Below are 21,878 nucleotides of genomic sequence, written 5' to 3' on the forward strand. Positions count from 1 at the left end.
GGGAAACCGAGTCGAGGGAGATTACGCGGAGCTCGTCTCTGGGTTTCTCTTTATTCCGGCCACGTGTCTGCACAGAAGAGAGTTTTCCAGGAGTAGAGACCCACATTCGGAGGGAGACCTTTACCGAAAGACCTCCTTCCGAAAAACCAGACAGTGAAGAGCAGGTGGCTTTTGTCATCACTGAGGTATAGAATTGCTTCTGTAAAGATGAGAGAGTGAAAGGAGGTAGCTGCTCCCCTGCCCCTGGGAACAAACATCGAGATGCTCTGAGCTTAGCATCTTCGTGTCTGTACACACCAGGCGATGCGGTCCCTCCCTTGGCTTTCCAAAGTCAGTGTCTGAACCACGTCCCGGTGCCCCTTTGGGTCCTGAAACGCAGACGTGCCTGTCGGGTCACACACCAGCGGGACCCCAGCACCCAAAGGGCAAAGGTGCGGGCAAGGCACCCGCAGGGCAGCCGGGCCTCGTCAGAACCAAACTGGAGGGAGTGACGCGTGTCCAAGAGAACGATGGCTCTTCGGAAGTGGTCAACATGCTCCCTCTGCATAAAGCCTCATCCCAGACGACCTGCAAATTTTACAGCCGGGAAAAGAGCTGTTCCCACTGCCCTGCCTCAGTGCTGTTTCCCTGGCAGCTGCAGTAAGAAAAAAAATCTGGAGCTTTTAGCGAATGGGCCAATCTGGAAATTGTGGTAGGGAAGGAGCTGGAAAAGGACCAGAGGGGACAGGTCGGGTGGTCACACAGTCTGTCCGCTCTGCCCTGACCAGGGAGTCCTTCCAGTAGCTAATGCCACTCATCAAAACCTATTAGAGTGAATTAGCCCAATTAAATTGAAAACGCTGCTCCCACGCCCTCCTGGAGGTTCCCTGCATGAGGGACGGCAGCTGGCAGATGAAACGAGGTGTTTGGGGGCTTGGGGAGGGGACTCCAAGTGGCATGGGCACCAGGGTCTCTGGGAAAAAGAAAACCCCAAAGGCTGGTTTGCCAACTCCAGCAAGGGTCGGTTCTGGGTGGACCTCTTCTGAAAGGACACAAAGCCTCTGCCCGGTCTGGTCCTGTCGGGTCCTCCTCTGGGGACCTGCAGGCTGCTCTCTCGCCTCTCTGCTGGTTTCGTGCCCTGAGGGGCTGGAGTGGCTTTTGAAGACAGTGTTGGGACCCCAGACTCAAAATTTTGGAAGGTGCCTCTCCCGTCCTACTGGGGTGTCCCTGTGAACAGGAGGCAGTGCCCACACGAGGCCCTCGTGAGTGAGCATCGCTGCCGTTTTCAGACCAGGCAGCCGGGTCCTTCTGTGGACACCCTGGGGAGATTCGAGCTGCAAATATCAGGGAGCCGAGCACAGTGACATCACTGGAGGGTGACGGTGACGTCACAGGAGGGTGACAGTGACTGGGAAGCAGCCTGACAACCTCACTCAGGGGCTGGCTTGTCATCCTTTGGCTTTGGCCATGACGACCGCCCAGTGCGCATGCACTGGCCACCTCTGCTGGACTTCTGGGTGACCGGTCAGGCGCGGGGCGCTTTGCACTCGACCAAGCAAAGCCCCAGCCCCACACAACACGCGAGCTCTGCGGCTGCGGCCGCTCATTCTGCCCTGATGGGCTCTCCTACAACTAGAAAAGGAGGATCATGACGTCAGGGGGCCGGGGCCCCCTCTGGTTCTAACCCAGTTGGACGTTTCTGGCTGGGGAGCCCACGGAGTGAGAGCAGAATGGTAACCCTCACAGGACAGGAAATACCTGGAGCTCCACAGCTGTGTGTGCGGGAGAAGGCTCGGCCCTATTTTAAGAAAAACAGAACTAAGTAGCTGTGCCAGGGACCCCCTCCCTATGCCTGGGACACCCAGAGCACTGTCCCCGCCCTTGGGCCCCCTATCACTCCGCTGTAATTTGGGTTCCGCGTCTGTCTAAGCCGCCCCCCCGAGGTCCCAAACATTTAACATTCAGGCTCTGCCGGCGAAGCCTTGTGGATTTCTGGCTGTCGGCCCTTCAGCTCCCCTCTCTCACCACCTTGCTGCGCCCCAACATCGGCAGGATGCAGACCCGGGGTGTGACAGAAGGGACCGGTCCTCTGCTGCCCGGCTCCGCCTCAGTAATCCCGCCCACGTCTGCTGTCTGGCCCCGGCCCCTCCACCCCCGTGTGGCAGGACCCAGGGACAGCGCTGACGGCCTTTCTGATTGCAGGGACTCCGGCAGACTCGGCCCCCTCCGGCGCCTCCCCGGCAGCCACCGCCGCCCCCAGCCCCGCACACAGCAGCCCGGCTGCCTCACCCACACGCATCTCCGACAGCACCTCCAATTCCTCAGGTCGGGCCCGCGCTCGGGGGGCTGGGTGACGGTAGAGAAAGGGAACCCTGAAAGCTGAACACAGCCGCTCGGTGTGGCCACGGCAAGAGAAACGCACCAGGAAGCTGTTTCTGGGCACATTTTATTTTTCTCCTTCATGTTATAAGGGTGGATGGAGCCCTGGGACCAAAGCCTCGTGCCTTTGATTGCTGACTTTGGCACACAGGACTGATACTTCCTGCGTGTCGGTTTTCCCTCCTGTAAAATGGGTACAATGATGTCATTTTACCAGACTGTGGTGAGGACTGAAGATAGAAAAAGTGCGGTGTGACATGAAAAGTACAGGAAAGTAACCGGCAGTTTTTATTAGGAATTGCAATAAGGAGAGTTGGGGTTGACAGACAGGGAGGGACTTGGGGACGCTCACGCACCAGGTGAGAGTCACGCCCAGGAGCCAACCCCTCCTTGGCTGTCAGTTTATACAGCATTTAGTTCAGATTCTGTGGACTATCAGTGATCTTAAAGATCCTCATGGAGAAAAACCTTCAAGGCACAAGCCTCTGTTGAAAATGGCACTGGTCGGTCCCCAGGCAAAGACACGACCAGCCCACACTCATCGCCCAAGCGTCTCCCTCCCCATCGTCCGTCCCCGCGGCCAACGCGTTAACACTCATTTTTCTGTTCCTTTCCTTGCAGACCCGGGCACGACCCTGGCCACCTCAGCCCCTCAGAGACCTGCAGCAGACAACCCCACACTCACTACCACAGCCCTAGGTGACCGCCTCACCCCCAGTCACGCAGCCACCGCACCGGCACGCGCCTGGGACGCGCTCCCAGGGGGCCCTTCCTTTGAGACGTCCCGGCGAGGGGTGTAGTCCTGGGGGCGGGGGGCACGGCACTGTGCCGTGGGGGGGCGACAGGAAACAGTGTCTAGAATGTCTGGAGTGTGTATGAGGTAATAGCCCATAGCGACCCTCTGGTGGCGACCCCCAGGAGTTGTGACTTTATGAAAAACCTGGGCAGCAATGTCCACGTAGACCTGGGCGTCTTTCTCTCAGGGCGGGGCTGTGAAAAAGGGCAATGCTGCCCCTGGACGCCGCCATCCGGGTGATGAGTAGCAAGGGTGGGGGCCCCAGCCACACGGCGTGAGCCGAGGCAGCGCCTCTGAGGGACAGCCAGGCCCGCTGTCGGGGTGCCCACGGGGGGTCACCCTCCTTTCACTGGTCCTGCAGCTCAAAGTCCAGAGTAGCAGAGCTGGCTCGGTTCCCACCCCATTCTGTGAAATGTGACGGTCACACAGGATGCGTCTCCAGTTGTTGGGAGAGCGATGTTTTAGAGTTTACAAAGGCCAAAGAGAGATTGAAACCACCCTTGCCTAGGCGCAGATGTTTTCACACAAACCGAACTGTGGAGACTCACAGAGGCGTCCAACCCGCGGCCCAGCGTGGCTGTGAATGGGGCCCACCCAAACTCACACATTTACTTAACACGGGGTGAGATGCTGTTCGTGACCACGTGCCCGATGTATTTAGTGGGTGGCCCAAGACAACTCTTCTCCTTCCCGTGTGGCCCAGAGACGCCAAAAGGTCGGCCACCCGAGATTGTAATTATTTCAGCTATAATTTGAGAGCAGTCAAGGGTCAAGGACCTGGACACTGTTCCCGACTGTGGGTCACCAGCCACAATCGGACGTGAGCCCCAAAAGGTCTTGTTATTTTTCCCGCCATTGTGTCGATTGGGTGAATTCACAAAAATATCTCCTAGAACCAATCCCTTCGTTTAGCAAATTGTCCAGGCTGGCACTGTGTGGTCTGTGAGACCTACCCCGACAGTCCCCACGTGGCCCCCTACCCCCGAATGACTGGAGCAGAGACAGGGTAACACGAATTTTTTTTCTCTATTACAGTTACAACTGCACCCAAGCCGTCCTGCGGTAAGTTTGCCCACCCGGAGGCAGCTTGTGGCGTTTCCGGAGGGCGCTTTCTTTCATTCTTTCCTTCTTTCGGTCGAGCTTCCGAGACCCCAGCAGGCCCCGCTCACTGGCTCCGGTTACGGCGACTTCCACACAGGAGGAGACTGCGCCCTTCCCTTTCGGGGGCCGGGGGCTCTGAGGCGGTCCCCGTCGGCCCAGGACTGGCAATCACACGCTAAACAACTTCAGGGGGGCCACTTCCCTTCCCTTCAGGGGTTCGTGAGATGGAATGAGGGCGAGGCTGTTTGGGCGCGGGAGCGAGTGTGGGGGTACCAACGAGATGTGGGTGCTGCCGACAGGCTTCCGGGGCAGAAAAACCGCGCCGGTGTCTCTGTGTCCGTCCCTGTGTCCGTCTGTGTGTCCATCTTGCTTCGCTGACGCACAGCCAGTACCAGAGGACACCTTAGGCCCCCCCACTTCCCAGTGGAAGCCCAGTCCCTCTCCGGGGCCTGGGCCAAGCCCTCCTTTCCGAGTCCCCCTCTGCCGCCCCGTGGGCAGGGGCCCTGGGCCTGGCGTGCAGAGCAGCCGCCCTGAGTTTGCTCGGTGCACATGACCTTTTATGCCCAGGGGCCCCCCCCCACCCTCCTCACTTCAGGAGCATGGAGATGCGCCACACACAGTGCCCCTTCCTCTGCGGTGGAACTCCATCTATGTTCCTACTTTCTGATCGCGTTTGAAACCGCGAACCGATCAGCCGCTGTCTTCAGCCTTGTATCCCACACCCGAATGAGAACTAACACGGTTCTTGACGTCCTCGGACTTACCCACTTAGCACGACAGTCTCCCGGGCCACCCGTGTTGTCACAAATGGCGGCGTCTCCGCCTTTCTTGGGGGCCGAGTGGTGCTCCGAGGGGCTGACGCACACCGAGTCTTCACGCAGCCTGTCTCCGTGCGGCCAGGAGCATCGGGCACATACATCTTTGCGAATAAATGCTTTCCAGTTTCCCAGCAGCGGGGTGGCTGGGTCACGTGGTACCTCTATTCTTAACTTTCCGAGGACGCCCCCCGATGGCGTTTTCCATCCTGGCTGCACCAGTTTACAGTCTCACCAGCAGCGCATGAGGCTGTCATAGAACCGTGCCCTGGAAACGATAGGATTTTATCAGCCTATGTCACTCTGATACTTTTAATATAACTAAATAAACTGCAAACTCAGTCACCTCCTGGGAAAGGCTCTCCTCCAGCCCGAACACATCTCTCTGTGTCCACTTTCATGTGACGTCACGCATAATCCCGCGTGAGGTGTCCCCGAGTCCTCCGCAGCTTCTGTCCGGGCCCTTCTCCACGTTACACTCTAGCTCGTCAAAGAGCAAACATTCATATTCCTAGCAGTTTGGACAGTGACTTGAGCATAATGCTAAGGACTTACTCATTTTCGTTGCATTAATAAACGAGCGAATGTTAGTATTCGTTGAAAGGGCACTGTTAGCCCAGTCACCAGAATTTGTTTCAGCAAAGGTGAGAATGGGGAGTGACCCTGAGAAAGCCACCGAGGAGGGTTTATTCTCCATAATTTTACGTAAGCCCGGGAAGGAAGAGGCCTGGGGTCTCTACGTAATTAATGCCCCCCGTGTTCGGAGGAATGGAAGAGCGAGAATGGCGTTTTAGAATGCAAAGGGAACCGAAAAGCAAAAAGAAATGTGTCAGACACACTGTCTGCTAAGTCATCAGTTCAACCGGGATGAGTGACCCCTTGCCCCCAGTGACAAGTGTCAGGCAAGCACCTGGACGGACAGTGAGGATCCCGGCAGGCTGGCCTTTGCTCTCCCGGTGTGTCCGGTCCAGACGGGAAGATGGGCACCTGAGCGGGGGTCTTTGGCCAAACAGTGGAGGGAGGGAGGGGAGATGCTCGCCGGCGGGCGGGGGAGGAGGCCGGCTGTGTCCCTTCTGTATCCACGTTCCTGGGGGTGTTCCCTGAACAAGCTTTTGAAAGCTTGTGTTAAGGAGTTCTCATTAAATGTAGGTCTATTTTGTGCTGAAAAATAAAACTAACCCCCCTGTTTCATCTTCTTTCAGAGGACAAGTTTGCAGGCATCTCTGTGACCTATCTTCCTGACAGCAGAAATAATCAATTTAAGGCAAAATTAAAAGTCAGTGATGATGTGACATGTTCCCCTGAGTCATGTGTAAACCGAGAGATCTCCGGCCTGGATGAATGTAGAACTCTCAGTATTAACATCCACCACCGTTCATGCACTGATCCCCCCAAAAAATTAACATTACACGTCCCACCAGGTAAGTGGAAATTGACGGCTACTTGTATATTGACAAAAACGGTGCTTGTCCTGGACGCCCGGGAGTCACCAGGTGATGGGACAGGGCTGAGGGGAGGAGCTAGCAGGACGAGAGTGGGCCAGCTCTTGGGTCTGCTCCCCCAGCAGAAAGGAGAGACCCAGAGAAGCCTTCTGTGTGGGTCCTTAGCCCTCCCTACCGTCCCCCGCAGAGCAGTTCCTGCAGTCGCTCTAACTAACTTCGCCCACGGGGTGACTGTCCTCCAGAGTTCACTTTTTCTCCTCTGCTTCCTATTTATGCTTTTCAGTGTGGGTGTGTCTAGAATGCACGGGGGGGGGGGGGGGGGGGGGTGCCACATCAAGGACTCAATGCTACTCTCACACAGGAAAGGAGGGGTAGTGTCCCGGGAGGGCCTTCAGGAGAAGTCTCTGGCGCATCCTCTGCTGAGAGCAGGGCCCGCGGCCCCTCCCCGACCACCCCGGGACACGCCTGAGAAAGGGTGGCAGGGACCACGGCTGAGTGTGGGGTCTCTGGCGTCCTGTCGTCATTCGCGGTGACCGCTCCATTAATGAACACAGAAGTAGGCCGAGTCTAGTGTTTTTCTGGGCAAATGTGATTTCACTTACTTGCTTGCTCTAAAGATTACTGAAATAAGTCATCCATTAGAAACAGAAAAGTGACAACTTTTTAAAAAGGTTTTAAGAGGCAGCCCCCGAACTCTGTGTGATGACCAGTCAGTGAAAAATCAAAGGGTACATGGAGCAAAGGGAAGGCAGAAATAAGGAACTAAGATGGACCGAGTGTTCCGAAATGTGCAAACATGCAATTTTATCTAGACATTTGTCGGGTTCTGTTTTTCCAAAGTAGCATAGGTTTGAAATAACATGTTACAAAAATGTGTGATGTTAAAAGAAAGAATACACAATAATCAAAACCCCAAGTGTAGAGTTTTTCCAAAGCAATCTTAATGCTTGTCTTGAATAGAGTTTCTGTGTCATGAATGGAATTTCAGTGACTGTGACCGGGCCAGGGCACTCGGTGCGACGTGTTAACCACCTACTTCTGGATTCTCCTTCGCGACAGGTCCTGACCATTTCCATTTGGAGAAATGTCTGCAGGATCAGGAAGACACAGACACTTCTATTTGCTTAATTTGGCAACTTCAGGGAAACTTCACTTGTAACAAAAGTAAACTTCAGTACAGGCATCAATGTGGTAAGAACACAGTATTGATCCGAGAATTTTTGTCAGAGGAAGTTGTTTCCTTTCTTCCTCCCTGCTTCCTCTCCCTCTTCTCCCTCCCCTCCTCCTCCTCCTCCTCTTCTTCCTTTCTTTCTCTCTCTCTGGTTTGTTTGGGGTCAGATCACTGTATTGTCTACAGCACTCAACTTTATAAAACAGACAAATCTTCCCCCCGCCAAAAAAAACTCCTGAATTAGTAGAAGTCCGTTCATGTGCAGCTGCCCCACGCAAGGCACCGTGGACGAGGCGGCCAGAGAGGAGCGTTAGGAGGGAGGGCGACCACCACCAGGGCAGGGCAAGGGGAGCAAGCGCAGGGTCGCACGGCACCAGAGCTCACCTGGCCAGCCCGCCGCCAGCAAAACTCACAAAGTGCTTGGAGACCGTGGAAATGAAAGGGAGGTCGGGAAAGAGCAGTCCGGGAATCTGAGTCTGGGTTTAAATGAGTGGGGGCCCGTGACTGAGCTGGCGTTTCCAGCTGATGATTACTGATTGAATGCTTTTTGAACCCCTCCTCATTTCAATCGACTGAGGTGGGACCTCCCTCCCTTTGCACAAAGCCATTTGCTAGGCCGTGTTTGGGAAGATGGACAGACACCCACCCTGCCGGGCGTGAGTACAGGAGGGACGAGCAGCTGGGATGGAAGCGTGAGGAGAGCGAGGCCCGGAACGCCCATGAGACGGTGACCTGATAGCTGTCTGTTAGGTGACAGCGACCTCAGGTGCGGTCTCACCTCTGAACACAGAGCCACGGGCTGATTCCATCACTTAAATAAGACACATCCTCAACATTCACTAAAATTCCCGGTATTTTCTTTAAAATCGAGTGTGGTAAAATAATGCATTGTGATTAATAGTTTTCAGGATCTTTTATTCATTATTTTTGCTACTTGCATAGGTTTGCAATCCAATAGATAGTAATTATAAATAGGAAATCTACAAAGAAAGGTATGTGATATATTGTGTTAATACATTCACATGCAATATTTATTTCTTTCAGATAATGTTACTTCAGATAAGGAGGAAATTAAACTAAATAACCTTCAACCTAGTACAGATCACGACTGTACGTCAGAAGTGCTCTATGAGAACTACTCTGTTTCTAAAAAGCATCAGACTGTTCGGACAGAATCTGAGAGTGAGTCCAGTACTTACATATATACATCAAAATTTTTTTATATTGTTATGATTCTTGGAGTATCACAGAAATTGACGTTGCAGATTCGGGAAAAGGGATTCAGAAATACACCTGTGTCACCTTGTTAGGAGCACAGTGTAGAAATAAACCCCCTGGGTTAAGTTTCGGCTGCCATTTGGTCCGTGTGCCGCAGGCTGATGTGAGCCGCGGTGCCCGCCTTGCCCGGTCAGCTCCGCCTGAGCGCAACCCCTCTTGGGGGCCTGGACAAACAGGAAAGTTAACTCAGAATGGACTGCAGACCCGCACTCAAGATAAAAACCATAAAATGTCTAGATGAAGAAGACATGAGAGAGATGTGTTTGCTACTTGAGAGTAGCAAGAATTTCTTAGAGGGCATAGAGAATAGGAATGATTTTTAAAGTTACACTGATTGGACGTCATCAAAATGGAACATTCTTGCTCTTTGAATAAAGCCATTAAGGAAATAAAAGATCAAGCCATACATTGTGAAAAAATAGCCACAGTTAATTTATTTAAACTAAGAACATTTTTCCAAAATCCAAATACTTCTTTCAAATACAAAATGAGACTTGGGTGCCTTAGTTGAGACTGGGCAAACATTTCGAACATACGCTTGACCAAAAAAAAAAAAAAGAAAAGAAAAAAGACACATGAATGGCCCATAAGCACATGGGAAGGGTGCTCCACATCATGAGTCACCTGGGAGATGCGACTCCAGACAGCAAAGAGAGCAAAGCACGGGCCCCCGTGAGGACTTCCACACACATATGCACCGCCGCTCCCTTCATCGTCGCCGAAGGCCCGGGAGCCACGCCCACGGCCAGCAGCGGAGGGTGCAGAGGTCAGAGGTGGCGCGCCCTCTCCATGGACTGCCACTGACGAGTAAGGGGACTGACCGGCGTCACGGGGCTGTGGACTCGGCCACCACGTGTCGAGGGCTGGCCCCAGGCAGCCCCTGTCCTGGATGAAATGGGTGAGGGACGGACCAAATGCGCAGGGACAGGAAGCAGGCCCGAGGGTGTCTGGGCAGTGACTTGACTGGGGCGGTGCAAGCCCTGTGTGTCTGGACCCTGATGGGACGCTGCAGGCCCCTCCCCCCTGGGCCCCCGAGCTGCGTGCCCCTGCCTCTGATGCGAGCACTTACCTCTTCTTCACCTCAAGTCCCGACGACAAGTCCTGGAAGCGAGGAGAAGGGGTACTTCGCATAACAACTGTGACTGATGTGTCATCGGCCCTGCCGGTGACAGAGCTCTCGGCACAGGGCAGTCCAGAAACCCCAGGTGGCTGGACTGTGACATGCACGAGAGAAAGCAGGGTCCCCAGATAATCTGTGAGTCGGTGGACTGCCTCCGGTCATGGTGACCCTGCTAAGGGACCTCAAAAGCAAATTTGATGTGACCAGTGTCTTTTTTACAATGTCATTATTAATCCTGCATTCGTTAAAATGTGGCTATTCATAACGCATGCTTACAATGTGAAGGATGTTTTCCCCGCATCTCCATTTTTACGTTTTCTCCTCATTCTCTCCGCAGTGCCAGGGCAGCTGCAGAACCTGACCTGTACTGGATCTGACAAAGCAGCAGAGGTCACCTGGGCACCTCCGTCGACTTTCTTTCGTGGCTTTCTTCTTTGCTGCAAGCCAGGTAATTTACACGGCAGGCAGTCCCGTGTCGGGGAAGAGAGACCAGGAATGGGAAGGCACTAGACACGGGGACTGAGGCAGTGAGCCCTCTGCATGGCCTTGGTCACCTGCCACCTGTGGGCCGTGTTCCAGACCCCCGTCCGATCGCCGTGACTTCACCAGCCCCTGAAATGACCGAAGCCCAGTTATACTCCAAAGCCCATATCCATGCTCCAAAGGCTGGAGAAAGGCTATCTCTGGAAGACAGCCTTGACCTCCAAATATCATGCATGGGAGTGAGTTACGCTGCTTCAAGCTCATGGTTCAGGCTCACGAACAAACACCTTCCGAACCTCGATCCCCACAAAACGCTGGCTGTCAAACTGGCTAGGATAAAAGCTTCGCGGAACCTCATAAACAAAATTCATTTCCATCTAGAATGGTGGGCGTTAAGTCAATCAACTCCAGCTTCGGGGGTTTCTGAGAAACAGACCCTTCACGAGGCAGCAGCACACCCTTCCTCTCACTGTCTAGCAGCCCGTGGTGACACGGAGACAGTGGCTGTGTCACTGAGACAAGGACTGCGCACATGTCAGACCAGATCTTTCCTACGGAGTCTCTGCAAGTCCACGGGCGTGGCCGGCCGGGACACAGAAGCGAGGTGGCCAACACTAAGAGACAGCTCGGGCCCCCTGCAGACCCTTGTCCCTTGTCCACACCAGACAGAACACACAGTGGACCTGGAGCCTCCATGCCCAGGGCCATCGGGCTTTGTTCTTCCTGCCTGTGAGGTCGCACATAGATTGCCGAAGGCGGGGTGGCCAACCCGCGGCCCACACGCCACGTGGGCCCCACACAAAACTGTGCGTTTACTTAAAACATTGCCTAGTCTTATTACTGAGTTTTACACTAAGGTTTATTACTTCGATGTGTACATTTTCTATATTAGTGATCCCAAATTTGGGACCTGCTCAATGATTTTAAAAGATTATCAAAAGGGCCGCCACGTAATGAGGTGGTCATGTGAGGACTTTTGTGGCTTATCCGTGTCGGCGGCATCACTGAGATTACGCACGGACCCGCTTGTGGCTCATCAGTTTTTGTTAGCGTTTGTGTGTTCGATGTGTGGCCCAAGACAACTCTTCTTCTTCCAGTGTGGCCCGGGGACGCCCCAGGACGGCTCAGACAGGACCACCTGGCTCAAGGTCGCCACTTTTGTCATCTGTAAAATCACGATGGCCAGGGCGCTCCTTCCCACCACTTAAAACAGTGCTTGGCCCGTGGAGAGACCTGTGTGTTATGTGTATCGTGACTGTGTTAACGTTTTCAAAGAGGTTTTACTTATTTATTTTTTAGAAGGAAGAGATGGATGTAGCCAAGAGATGGATGTAGCCAAGGAAAACTCCCAAATGCCTATCAGGAGCCTGACCTGTAGACCAGGTATGTGCTCTGACCGGGAGTTGAACCCGTGACCCTTTGGTTTGTGGGACAGTGTCCACCCCCCTGAGGCACACCAGCCAGGGTGGATGGTGTTAATACCGTTGTCATGGTAACTGCTGTCTGGTAGCAGGGGGCCACTGGGATTGTCCTTTAACCCTTCGTCTGGATGCCAGTGGACCACTCAGAAGCCGTCAGTAGCCAGTGATTTCTCATCTTCACAAATGCTGACTCTTGTGCCTGAGTGTCCAAACATATTTGAACAAGTCCTACCACTCACGTGACTCCCCAGCCAGCATCCACCATCTGACTTGGGCTGGTCCCTCGATCCTGAATCGTCCTTGCTTTCCTAATGGTTTTCTCTTTGCCCTTCCACCCATTCAGCCTCCCCCATCTTTCACTAAGAGGTCACTCACGTTTTTACTGCCAGTGCCATGTTTCCCCGAATTTCTCAGACGCCACCAGTTACTGTCGAGCAGACCTGGTTATTCGTGGTCGACTGGATCATGCATCTAAAACCCCCAACAGTAGCTCGTAGCGAGGGTCCAAGTTCGGAGGTTAAGTATTAGAAAAAGGTTCACTTAAAAAAATCATCTTTCTCAAACGTCACAAGTCAAGACTTCTATAATATCCACTGTGAACTGTTCTCTCAGAAAGGGAAGACCGTCTTCACAAACGGGCCTCGACGTATTAAATTGTTTATTTACCGAGTGAATTACATGCAACCATAATTTTTGAATGTTTGCCTTTGTTTATCACCATAGAATTGGTTCAAGATCATCGCTGGTCACTGCATGTGCTTCTGAACACCAAGGATATACTCACACATATTTTCTCAATCACTGGGCTTCCGGTTGGCTGCAAAGGACGTCGGGTAGACGTCACATTAAGTGAGTGGTACTCTTGACTCGTAAAGACTTAATAAATGTTTTCTCTTCCTCTCCGAGGTGGCTCCTGCCATAAACTGAGCAAGACTGAGAACAGCGGTGCTTTGCGGGAGCTGGAGCCGTATACAAAGTACTGTGTCACTGTGTACGCCTCCGTCGAGGGGAAAAGGCCGCGCAAGGGGCCTCCCAGAACATGTACATTTCAAACAAAAGAAGCACGTAAGTTACAGGCTCTACTGCCCCCTTTTTTCTAAGAATGGCAAGGGCAAAGTAGGAGCACTTTAGCACGTGGTATCCCTGTCTTCACGCTTCACTCGGGAAATGCCTGGATCTGGCCTATTTCTTTACATGTAGGCTTGTGGTTTTTAAAGAACAATGATTTAGAAATGTTTCCTGGGCCCTCTGTGTGCTTCAGCTACAATCGTAAGGACTACAAAAGCAAAGCATGAGGGCGAATGAGCTGGTGCCACACGCGTGATTCCAGGCACAGAGGTCCCTGACCCACAGACATTAGAGGGGTGTGGCCCACTGCGGTCTTTGGTGTCCAGACACCCAAGGCCACCCGGCTCACAACGCCTTCCCGGGCTGACCTCCGCCTCCCTGACCCAACGCCTCTTCAAACAAAATTGTCTCGTTAGCATGCTTCTGTCTTTGGGTTGCCCTGGGCACCTGGGGCTCTCTGTCACCGGCCTGGAATCTCCGTGGTTTCCAGGCCCTGAGCTACACTGGCTCGGAGGTGACTGTTAGGCCCAGGAGCTCGGGAGACTGGAGGCGCCGTGGGCAAGCCGACAGGGGTGGCCCCAGAGGGCCCCGCTGGCATGAAGGTAGCTTGTCTTACTCCAGGCTGGACATAAAATGTTCTTAATGCCCTTGAGGTTTTGATTGAAAACATCCAGGTTCTCAAGAGTTCGGCTTTTGTCCCAATCCTGGATTTCTGTGACATCCCAGAAAACAGAGACCAGTTGCAGCTGCTGCCGTGGGGTCCCAGAAAGAAGGCCTCAGGCAGCACGCAGGGCAGCCTGCACCCCCACTCCCACCCGCCCCCCTCTCCTCCCTTCCCCTCGGTCCTGCCATTCTGTGCATCTTCCTGGCGGGGCATCTTCCTGGCAGGGCAGCAGGAACGCCCGAGGCTTCGAATTCAACTCAGAAGCCATGGTCCCTGAACAAATAGGTGGTTTACTCCTCAATGTTCTGTTCCAGTTTTCTCACGGAAGTCCTGCTGGAACTTTCTCCTCCGTACCCCCTAAGGAACACCTAACAGCGTTTATGTGGTAAACGCACAGCGTCCAGCAAGCATTTACCACATGACTAGTCAATCCTGCTTCCTTTCGACAGCCCCCACCAAGGTCAAGGACATCATCGTCTCGCCGATGTCAGATAACAGTATGCTAGTGACTTGCCAGAGACCCGACCACATCTACGGCCCCCAAAAAAACTACAGCCTGACAGTCAAGACTGGGGGTGCTGAGGTTCAACGTCACTCAAGGGAAGAGTGCAGATTCATTGTGAAAGATCTGAGCTATTCAACACAATATTTCTTTGAGGTAAGATGATCGTTTCTGTGCTCACTGCCGTCCTGACAAGCACTGCAATGCTCACTACGCAGCACTTGAGTAACGCAGAACTTGGCTCACGGGGACACAAGAAGCCCAAAAGTCTAAGGCAATCACCCTGTAAAAGTCTTAAAAGTTGAACCGCAACCTTTCCCCCACTGTAGCAAAAACAGGACTTTAAGGCAAATATTTTGTCAGAATATTGTTTAAGGTGAATTTCTTTTTTCAAAGATTTTTCAAATTTATTTTTAGAGAGAGGGGAAGGGATGGAGAAAGAGAGGGAGAGAAGCATCAAGGTGTGGCTGCTTCTCTAGCGCCCCCTACTGGGGGAACTGTCCCACAACCCAGGCAGGTGCCCTGACTGGGAATCAAACCTGCAACCCTTTGGTTCACAGGCCGGCACTCAGTCCACTGAGCTACACCAGCTAAACCTGTCCAAATATTTTTGACCTTCAATAATATACCAATATATTACCTTTAGATGATCGATCTATCACATAGCATTATGATATCATCAACATGTAATGCTCCTCTCTCTTTCCAGAACTTTCTTTTCTCATCTGTTGAATAAGGTTAAGTTATTCTGGAAAATTATAGGCAAACATCATATTTAAATGCAGTCCTAAAATTCAAATGAGGAGATCATTGTTGAGTTACTCCCCCTCTCCCCCCACCCCAGACTTGTGTTCTTCATGGCCCGAGCCTCCAATGGCAATTCAGTCTCCACTCCCCCATTCACACCTTGGTAGGGGGCCGTCCTTTGAGCTTTATTCATCATTATGACCACCATAAACTAATAAAGGTGTTTTTTTATTACTGTGACTTCATTGCTCTTCTTTTTTGTAGGTTTATTTTGATGTTCTTCTGGTAGTTTTTCAGCCATGTAGTTCTCTTTTTCTAATTAACTAAAGAAAGTTAAAACTTTTATAAAATGTTGACTGTATCTCATGTCTATATTACTTATCGCTAATTTCTCAATGACTGACAAAATTATATAATGAGCGGATTATGAAGGTGCTCTTATTGGTAATTTCTAAAGAGTTTAGAATTGCATTTTGAAAGAGTTTGAGTGTACCTGTCTTTTAAAAGATGGTGTTTCCGTATTCTGGTGCTTGATTTTTTTTTTTTTTTACAACTGCCGCCTTTTGGAATTTCTGAAGTATTTCTTACAGTTCATTATCTGATACATGTGCATGAATATTCTGAGGCTTCTGGGGAGGTTACACACCCTCCACAGGGTTCATGATTAGGTATATATTTTCCAGATTAATAAGTCTGCAAAATTTTTTTATTTGTCATTAGTCTCTTCAAAGATGTGATTCGCTTAACCTTTTTCACTAAATTTATTCTTACTTCCATGTGGGTGGTGGATTTTGGTTTGGGTTTTGGTTTTTTTGCCACTCTGCCTTCTTCCCCCGCGCTTCTAAATGGGTTTTGCTGCCTTTGTGTCCGATCTCACGAGATGCAGGCACTGAGGCTGATGGCGTCACTAGGGTGCCCTGTGCCCCATGTCACTCAGAGCCTGGGACATTGCCACTGCGGTGCTGGTGGCCTGACTCCCGCGAAGAGCAACACTGAGACCATTAATTCTAGTGCTTCCTTATTCGCCACTGGAAGACTTTCGTGTGCCTTTTCTGTGTTGCTCCCGTTGACACTGAGTGGTAGATGTGTATTTCAAAATAAAATGTGAAGACATTAGCCGATTAATAGGGAATTTAACTTTAAGCCATGAGTGGTTTGAAGTGCTGGATTTTATTCCTTCTGCTTCTTTATTCTTGATATAATGTCATTGCTAAATGGGCTAAGATTTCTTTATCTTTCACGGTTAAACACTTTCTTTTAAACCATATCTGGTAAAAAAAAATATACTGACATTCATTGCCCTCAAGTTTCCATTTGAAATTAAAGGTAGCCAGTATATTTTTAATGAGAATGAAAACTGTTGCATGAGAAATGTATATGTTGCATTATAATACATAAATTCACATGAGAAAACGAGCTTCTCTTTTGTTACTGAAATTTAGATCTTTTTGAACAACGGGGTGCACAATGGACCCACGGCGTCTGCTCCTGGATCAACATCATGTAAGTGATCACTCTTTGCTATGTTCATATTCAAAAATACGAGAACACACATACAAAGCTCAAGTTTTTATGTTCATGCCATGTCCAATTATTACATGTTTAAATGACATATATTTTACAAGCACAGGAGTTTATGTTATCTGAAGAATCGCATAGCTGAGCATCATACTGAAATACAGCATCTTAAACGCAAACAAGGAAATTCAATTATTCAAAGAGTATCAGTTTCATGAAATTTCAGTCCTAAGAGAATTGACCCGCACAGACTGTTAAGTTAGGCTTACATCTCTGACTTTGATCGTGTTCGGAACAAAGTGGGTTTGTTCCATGTGCTTTGGAGGTTGGGGCCTATTTTACCCCATTCTGTCCCTCACCAGTCCCCGGGGCAGAAGCAGGTGCCGGTCACTCCTCTGCCCCTGAGTTGCCACACTAAAGCGAAGATCACTATCACCTTGTAATAAGATGGCTACTTAATTTTCTAGCAATAACATTCAAAGTATTTCGAGCAACATAAATGCGCACGCAGAAAAAAACCCCACATAAAATGTCATCATCGTCATGAGAATAACAGCACCCCACCCCCTGCAGAACTGCCGCGAGTCACACCGAGGGGTTCCCGGTTGGAGAAAGACATTCCCAGATGTGTGGCCTGCCGCCCTGTCTGGAGTTCCTGGCGTTGCCAGCTGGGCTGGGCTGGGCTGGGGGGGGAGGCTTGGGTCACGGTTTGTAGGGCTCCCCACTTGGCAACATGGCGAGTAAACTCAGCGGAAAGCTCTGGGTCTGTCTCTCTCCTGGCCACTTCCTGCGCTGTCTCATGTGTGCATGTGGCTGTCCCTGATGCCTCGTTTGCCCGAGAGGGAAGATACAAAGTCAGCTGCCTTTGCATTCTGCCGGACTAAGGCTCACGTAGAAATCTGGCTGCAGCGGCTCAGACGTAGAACAGAAAACTCCTCATATTAGGTGCGGGGCTGTTTTCCCCACTGCAGGGCTTTGGACCTGGGCTGGACCAGTCACGGTTCGCCTGGACCGAGGGATTCACAACGTGTGTTCACAAATGTCTGTGAAATGCGGGAGTGGAGTCTCTTTCTCCTCTAGTCCACATCCTACAGGGGCCGCACACCTAGCTCACACCAACCTGGCCTTCACACGGTTTTCAGTGACCCCCAAATCCGACCCTCGCACTCCCCGGATCACGGGAGTCCTGCTGTTGCTTGGGCGCGTGGGGCATGTCTGTGCCCGGGTTCTTGCCCTGCCCAACTCCTCTGCCTCCTATGCTGCTTTTTTTTTTTTGAAAACTACAAAATAAGTGAAAATATTAAAGTGTTACACACTGGCAAGGTGATGAGCCCAAGGATCCGGCTCACTCGATGCCGTAATCCTCTCTCTTCATGTGCTATGTTTCGTTTCTAGATAATTCTAAGGCGCTGATCGGGTTTCTCGTGTTTCTGATTGTGGTGACCACAGTAGCCCTGCTCATTGTTCTCTACAAAATCTATGACCTGCACAAGAGGAGATCCAGGTGAGCGCTGATTTCCAAAGATACACCGTGGTAACCATTATGGTGGTAGTGATGAAGGCCCCGGCCCGTGAGGAAGGGGGAGGCGGAGACCGCAGGGGGCCTAGGCCATCACTGAGCCCTGGGTGGAAGCTCTTCAGCACGGCCTCGTTGGGCTGCAGTAAACATTAGCATTTCCTACATTCACGGGTCACAGTATGGACTGGTTGTAATAATAACCAGGGACAAGGATGTGTGTCCGTCCGTCCATACAGAGCGGGTCAGAGGGATGATGATGACAAAAGAAAGGAGAAAGCTGCTTAGGGATGGATTGTAGCCTCTTGGCCAGGGACGATCACGCTTTATGAAACAGAGGAGTTTTAAAGTAAAATAATTTCGTCACTTGTCTCAGATGAACAGATAATCCTTGGTTTTCTTCCTGCCTCCCTTTTCCTTCCGCTTTACTCCCCACCTCTTCCATCATCCTCCCCATCTTCTTCCCGCCCCTTCCTCCCCTGGCCCCTCCCCTGGCCCCTCCACTTCCTCCTCCACTTCCTCTCCCCCTCCACTTCCTCTCCCCCTCCCCTTACTCTCCCCCTCCACTTCCTCTCCCCCCTCCACTTCCTCTCCCCCTCCCCTTCCTCTCCCCCTCCACTTCCTCTCCCCCCTCCACTTCCTCTCCCCCTCCCCTTCCTCTCCCCCTCCCCTTCCTCTCCCCCTCCACTTCCTCTCCCTCTCCCCCTCCACTTCCTCTCCCTCTCCCCCTCTACTTCCTCTCCCTCTCCACTTCCCCTTCCCTCCTCTTCTCTCCTCTCTTCCCTCATTATCCTCCCTGCCTCCATCTCCTCCTTTTTTAAACATATTTATTAAATATGAGTTAAATGCCCACTGAACTCCATGTTTCAGACTAGAAACTTACATTTCTCGTTTCGCAGCAATTTAGATGAACAACAGGAACTCGTCGAAAGGGGTAAGTTTGCCTATTTTTAAACTGAAGAATTACGCAGCTCCCCCCCCCCGCCCCACATTTGAATCCCCACATTTAAAATAAGAATCCCACCCTTTTTGTCTAACTTGGGCTGCCCCTGTTGACACCAGGACAAAGCTTCCACGTACTTAGGTAATGAGCAAGGATTAAATCCGAGATGTAAATTTAGTGGCAGGAGAGTGAGCCTTTGAGCGACTGGTAACACTGGCCTTGACCCTTTCATCTGCTTAAAGATGATGAGAAGCAGCTGATGAGCGTGGATCCCATCCACGCCGACGTGTTGCTGGAAACCTACAAGAGAAAGATTGCAGACGAGGGGAGACTTTTCCTGGCCGAGTTCCAGGTGGGTGCTCTTTGTGGGTTGCGAGGGGAGAGCTTCCACAGCGAGCAAGACCCCCCGCTGAAATTTGCCTCAGTAACATGCCACATGCAATGTCGCGACACCATCACAGCGGATTCTCGCAGCCGAAACTGACAGGCTGGAAGAGAGACCCACAGGACACGGGTCCACATTCCAGACGAAGGCTTCGTCGTTCATACACGTGATGAAATTGTGCCACAAGACTTACGTGGCTGGTGTTGTCCTGGGATTCTCAGTAATCACCCAACTTATGTTTTGCTTTTTGTCTTCGAGTTTTATATATACATATATATTTCTTTATTTATTTATTTTATTGATTATGCCATTATAGTTGTTCTATTCCCCCCTTCATTCCCCTCTACCCTACCCCCCATCCCCATTACCCCCCTTTAGTTTATGTCCATGTGTCTCAAGTTCTTTAGATTCTATATTTCTCCTACTATTCTTACCCTCCCCCCATCTATTTTCTATCTACTGTCTATGCTACTTATTTTCTGTACCTTCTCCCCCCTTCTCCTCCCACTCCCCTGTTGCTAACCCTCCATGTGATCTTCATTTCTATGTTTCCGCTCCTGATCTAGCTGTCCTTTTAGTTTGCTTTCGTTTTAGGTGTGGTTGTTGATAACTGTGAGTTTGCTGTCCTTTCACTGTTCATGTTTTTTTAACTTCTTTTTCTTATTTCTTTATTTATTAATTAAATGTATTGGGGTGACATTGGTGAATGAGATCACACAGATTTCAAGGGTACAATTCTATGTCACGTCACCTGTAGATGGCGCTGTGTTCACCACCCAAGGTCAAATCTGCCTCCATCACCATTTATTTGGCCACCTTAACCCTTAACTGCTCCCCTCCCCCTTCCTGCTGGTAACCACCCCCACTGTGCTGTTGTCTGAGTCTGTGACTGTCTGTTTGCTTTTCCTCTTTTACGTTTACACTGCAGTTGGTGAACAACCATGCCGTATTTCCAGGTGTACGGCCCGAGATCAGACAGCTGTAGAACATACAAAGCCATCACCCCAGTGGGTCAAGCACCCGTCTGACACCCTCGGTAGTTATTGCAACAGTGGTGCTTCTGAATGACTGCAGAAGTGGGAGGACGATTCAGGCTGAATTCCCTGTCACTGAGGATTTAGTCTCCAAGTGCGGAATTTGTTCGGGGTTTTTTTAGTGTTTTTTGCCTCATTCCTCCAAGTTCATTTCAGTGGCCGCACGCAACTTGCCTGTCAGCATCGAGGCAGCAGGCTACCCCGCCCGTCCGCTTCCCATGCCACGGCCGGTGAGGCTGACGCTGTGCCGGGAGCCCGCGGTGACCGGGGGGTCCTTGTCTCTTTCAGAGCATCCCTCGGGTGTTCAGCAAATTCCCCATCAAGGAGGCTCGGAAGTCCTGTAACCAGAATAAGAACCGATACGTGGACATCCTTCCCTGTGAGCCGCCCTTGAGAGCGGGGTCGCCCCGGGGGCGGGCTGCTCGGTGACTCACTGTCGCGCTCACTGGCCTTCCTTTCCCTCGGACAGATGATTACAACCGTGTCGAGCTGTCAGAAATAAACGGTGACGCAGGGTCCAACTACATCAACGCCAGCTACATTGACGTGAGTACCAACTGCAGGGTCACTGCACGCCTGTGTCATTGGCCTTCCATCCCTCCTTGTCACGGCAAGATTTTAGAGCTGTTGCATGATGTCACTGCTCCAAACAACAAAATCACTAATGTACTTGTCATTTGCTCTGTGTGGCATAAGATTTTTCTCTGCAGACAAAGTGATACTAAGAATCAAAATACTCCTGGTCCCAGGATATTAGGCTGGGTGGTCTAGGCAGGGATTTCTCACCGGAGCCCACATTGGCTCTACCTGTGTGCATTGTCATTGTACAGGTGGGCAGTGGGGGGCTCTGGGTATTTAGTTGCCTAGTCCTGGTTTGAGGGGGGGAGGCCTGAGCTGGGACTCAGGCCCCTGCTGCCTGGCCCCACACCGCTGTGCGTCCAGGACACGGCACCGCCAGGTCAGCAGGGGGTTCTCCTGACCCGCATTGTCCGCTCACTCTGGTCATTCAAACACAAACACCATGTATGGGAATTTACCCAAAAATAGTTAAAAATGGGGTTTACTATATAATTGTTAGATGAGTAATACATGACACACACTGCAAATTTTTAAGCAGAATACATTTATAGAGAAACTGGAGAGAATATTTGTTTCACCCGCCTACCCTTTGACCCATGCCTTCATCCACCAGCTAGACTCCTACGTATCCACCCCAAGTACCTCTCTCTGGGAACATGAAAACTCTCAAATTCATTATTCTCTGCTTGATCCAAAAATGCTAACATACTATTCACACCTTTCTGGACCTTAATTTACCTAAAACCTTCTATGTTGGATATACAGCGTCCGGCAGAAGTAACACCTGCTTGAGTGTGGTTGGTGGGGGGATAATGTGGGTGTAATCATTTGTAGTTTTAATTTAAACCTTTCACCTAAAATGTCACCTGGTGTGCTTGAGGGTGACATTGGGATGTTACAGAATGACATGCTTACGATTTTCTAATAAAAAGATTTG

The 21,878-nt window shown here is 51.1% G+C and overlaps 1 protein-coding gene across 7 annotated transcripts in view; it reads left to right on the forward strand.

The window, feature by feature from the left end:
* The window catches only part of PTPRC (protein tyrosine phosphatase receptor type C), a 94,021-nt gene that overhangs the window by 48,981 nt on the left and 23,162 nt on the right, over positions 1–21,878 (forward strand). For 4 of the 7 annotated variants that reach the window (XM_053659572.1, XM_053659570.1, XM_053659571.1 and 1 more), the window contains 16 exons: positions 2,182–2,304; positions 2,980–3,057; positions 4,190–4,216; positions 6,273–6,491; positions 7,572–7,703; positions 8,728–8,865; positions 10,419–10,529; positions 11,864–11,947; positions 12,892–13,050; positions 14,167–14,375; positions 16,409–16,469; positions 17,880–17,988; positions 18,900–18,934; positions 19,186–19,295; positions 20,651–20,741; positions 20,832–20,908. In XM_053659572.1, the coding sequence (XP_053515547.1) occupies positions 2,182–2,304; positions 2,980–3,057; positions 4,190–4,216; positions 6,273–6,491; positions 7,572–7,703; positions 8,728–8,865; positions 10,419–10,529; positions 11,864–11,947; positions 12,892–13,050; positions 14,167–14,375; positions 16,409–16,469; positions 17,880–17,988; positions 18,900–18,934; positions 19,186–19,295; positions 20,651–20,741; positions 20,832–20,908 (1,763 nt within the window). The remainder of the gene's footprint in view (positions 1–2,181; positions 2,305–2,979; positions 3,058–4,189; positions 4,217–6,272; positions 6,492–7,571; positions 7,704–8,727; positions 8,866–10,418; positions 10,530–11,863; positions 11,948–12,891; positions 13,051–14,166; positions 14,376–16,408; positions 16,470–17,879; positions 17,989–18,899; positions 18,935–19,185; positions 19,296–20,650; positions 20,742–20,831; positions 20,909–21,878) is intronic. The other 3 variants (XM_053659569.1, XM_053659574.1, XM_053659575.1) reach the window with 2 other exon arrangements.

Source organism: Artibeus jamaicensis, unplaced genomic scaffold (genome assembly GCF_021234435.1).
Source record: "Artibeus jamaicensis isolate MK-2021 breed Jamaican fruit bat unplaced genomic scaffold, CSHL_Jam_final scaffold_754, whole genome shotgun sequence".
NCBI lineage: Eukaryota > Metazoa > Chordata > Mammalia > Chiroptera > Phyllostomidae > Artibeus > Artibeus jamaicensis.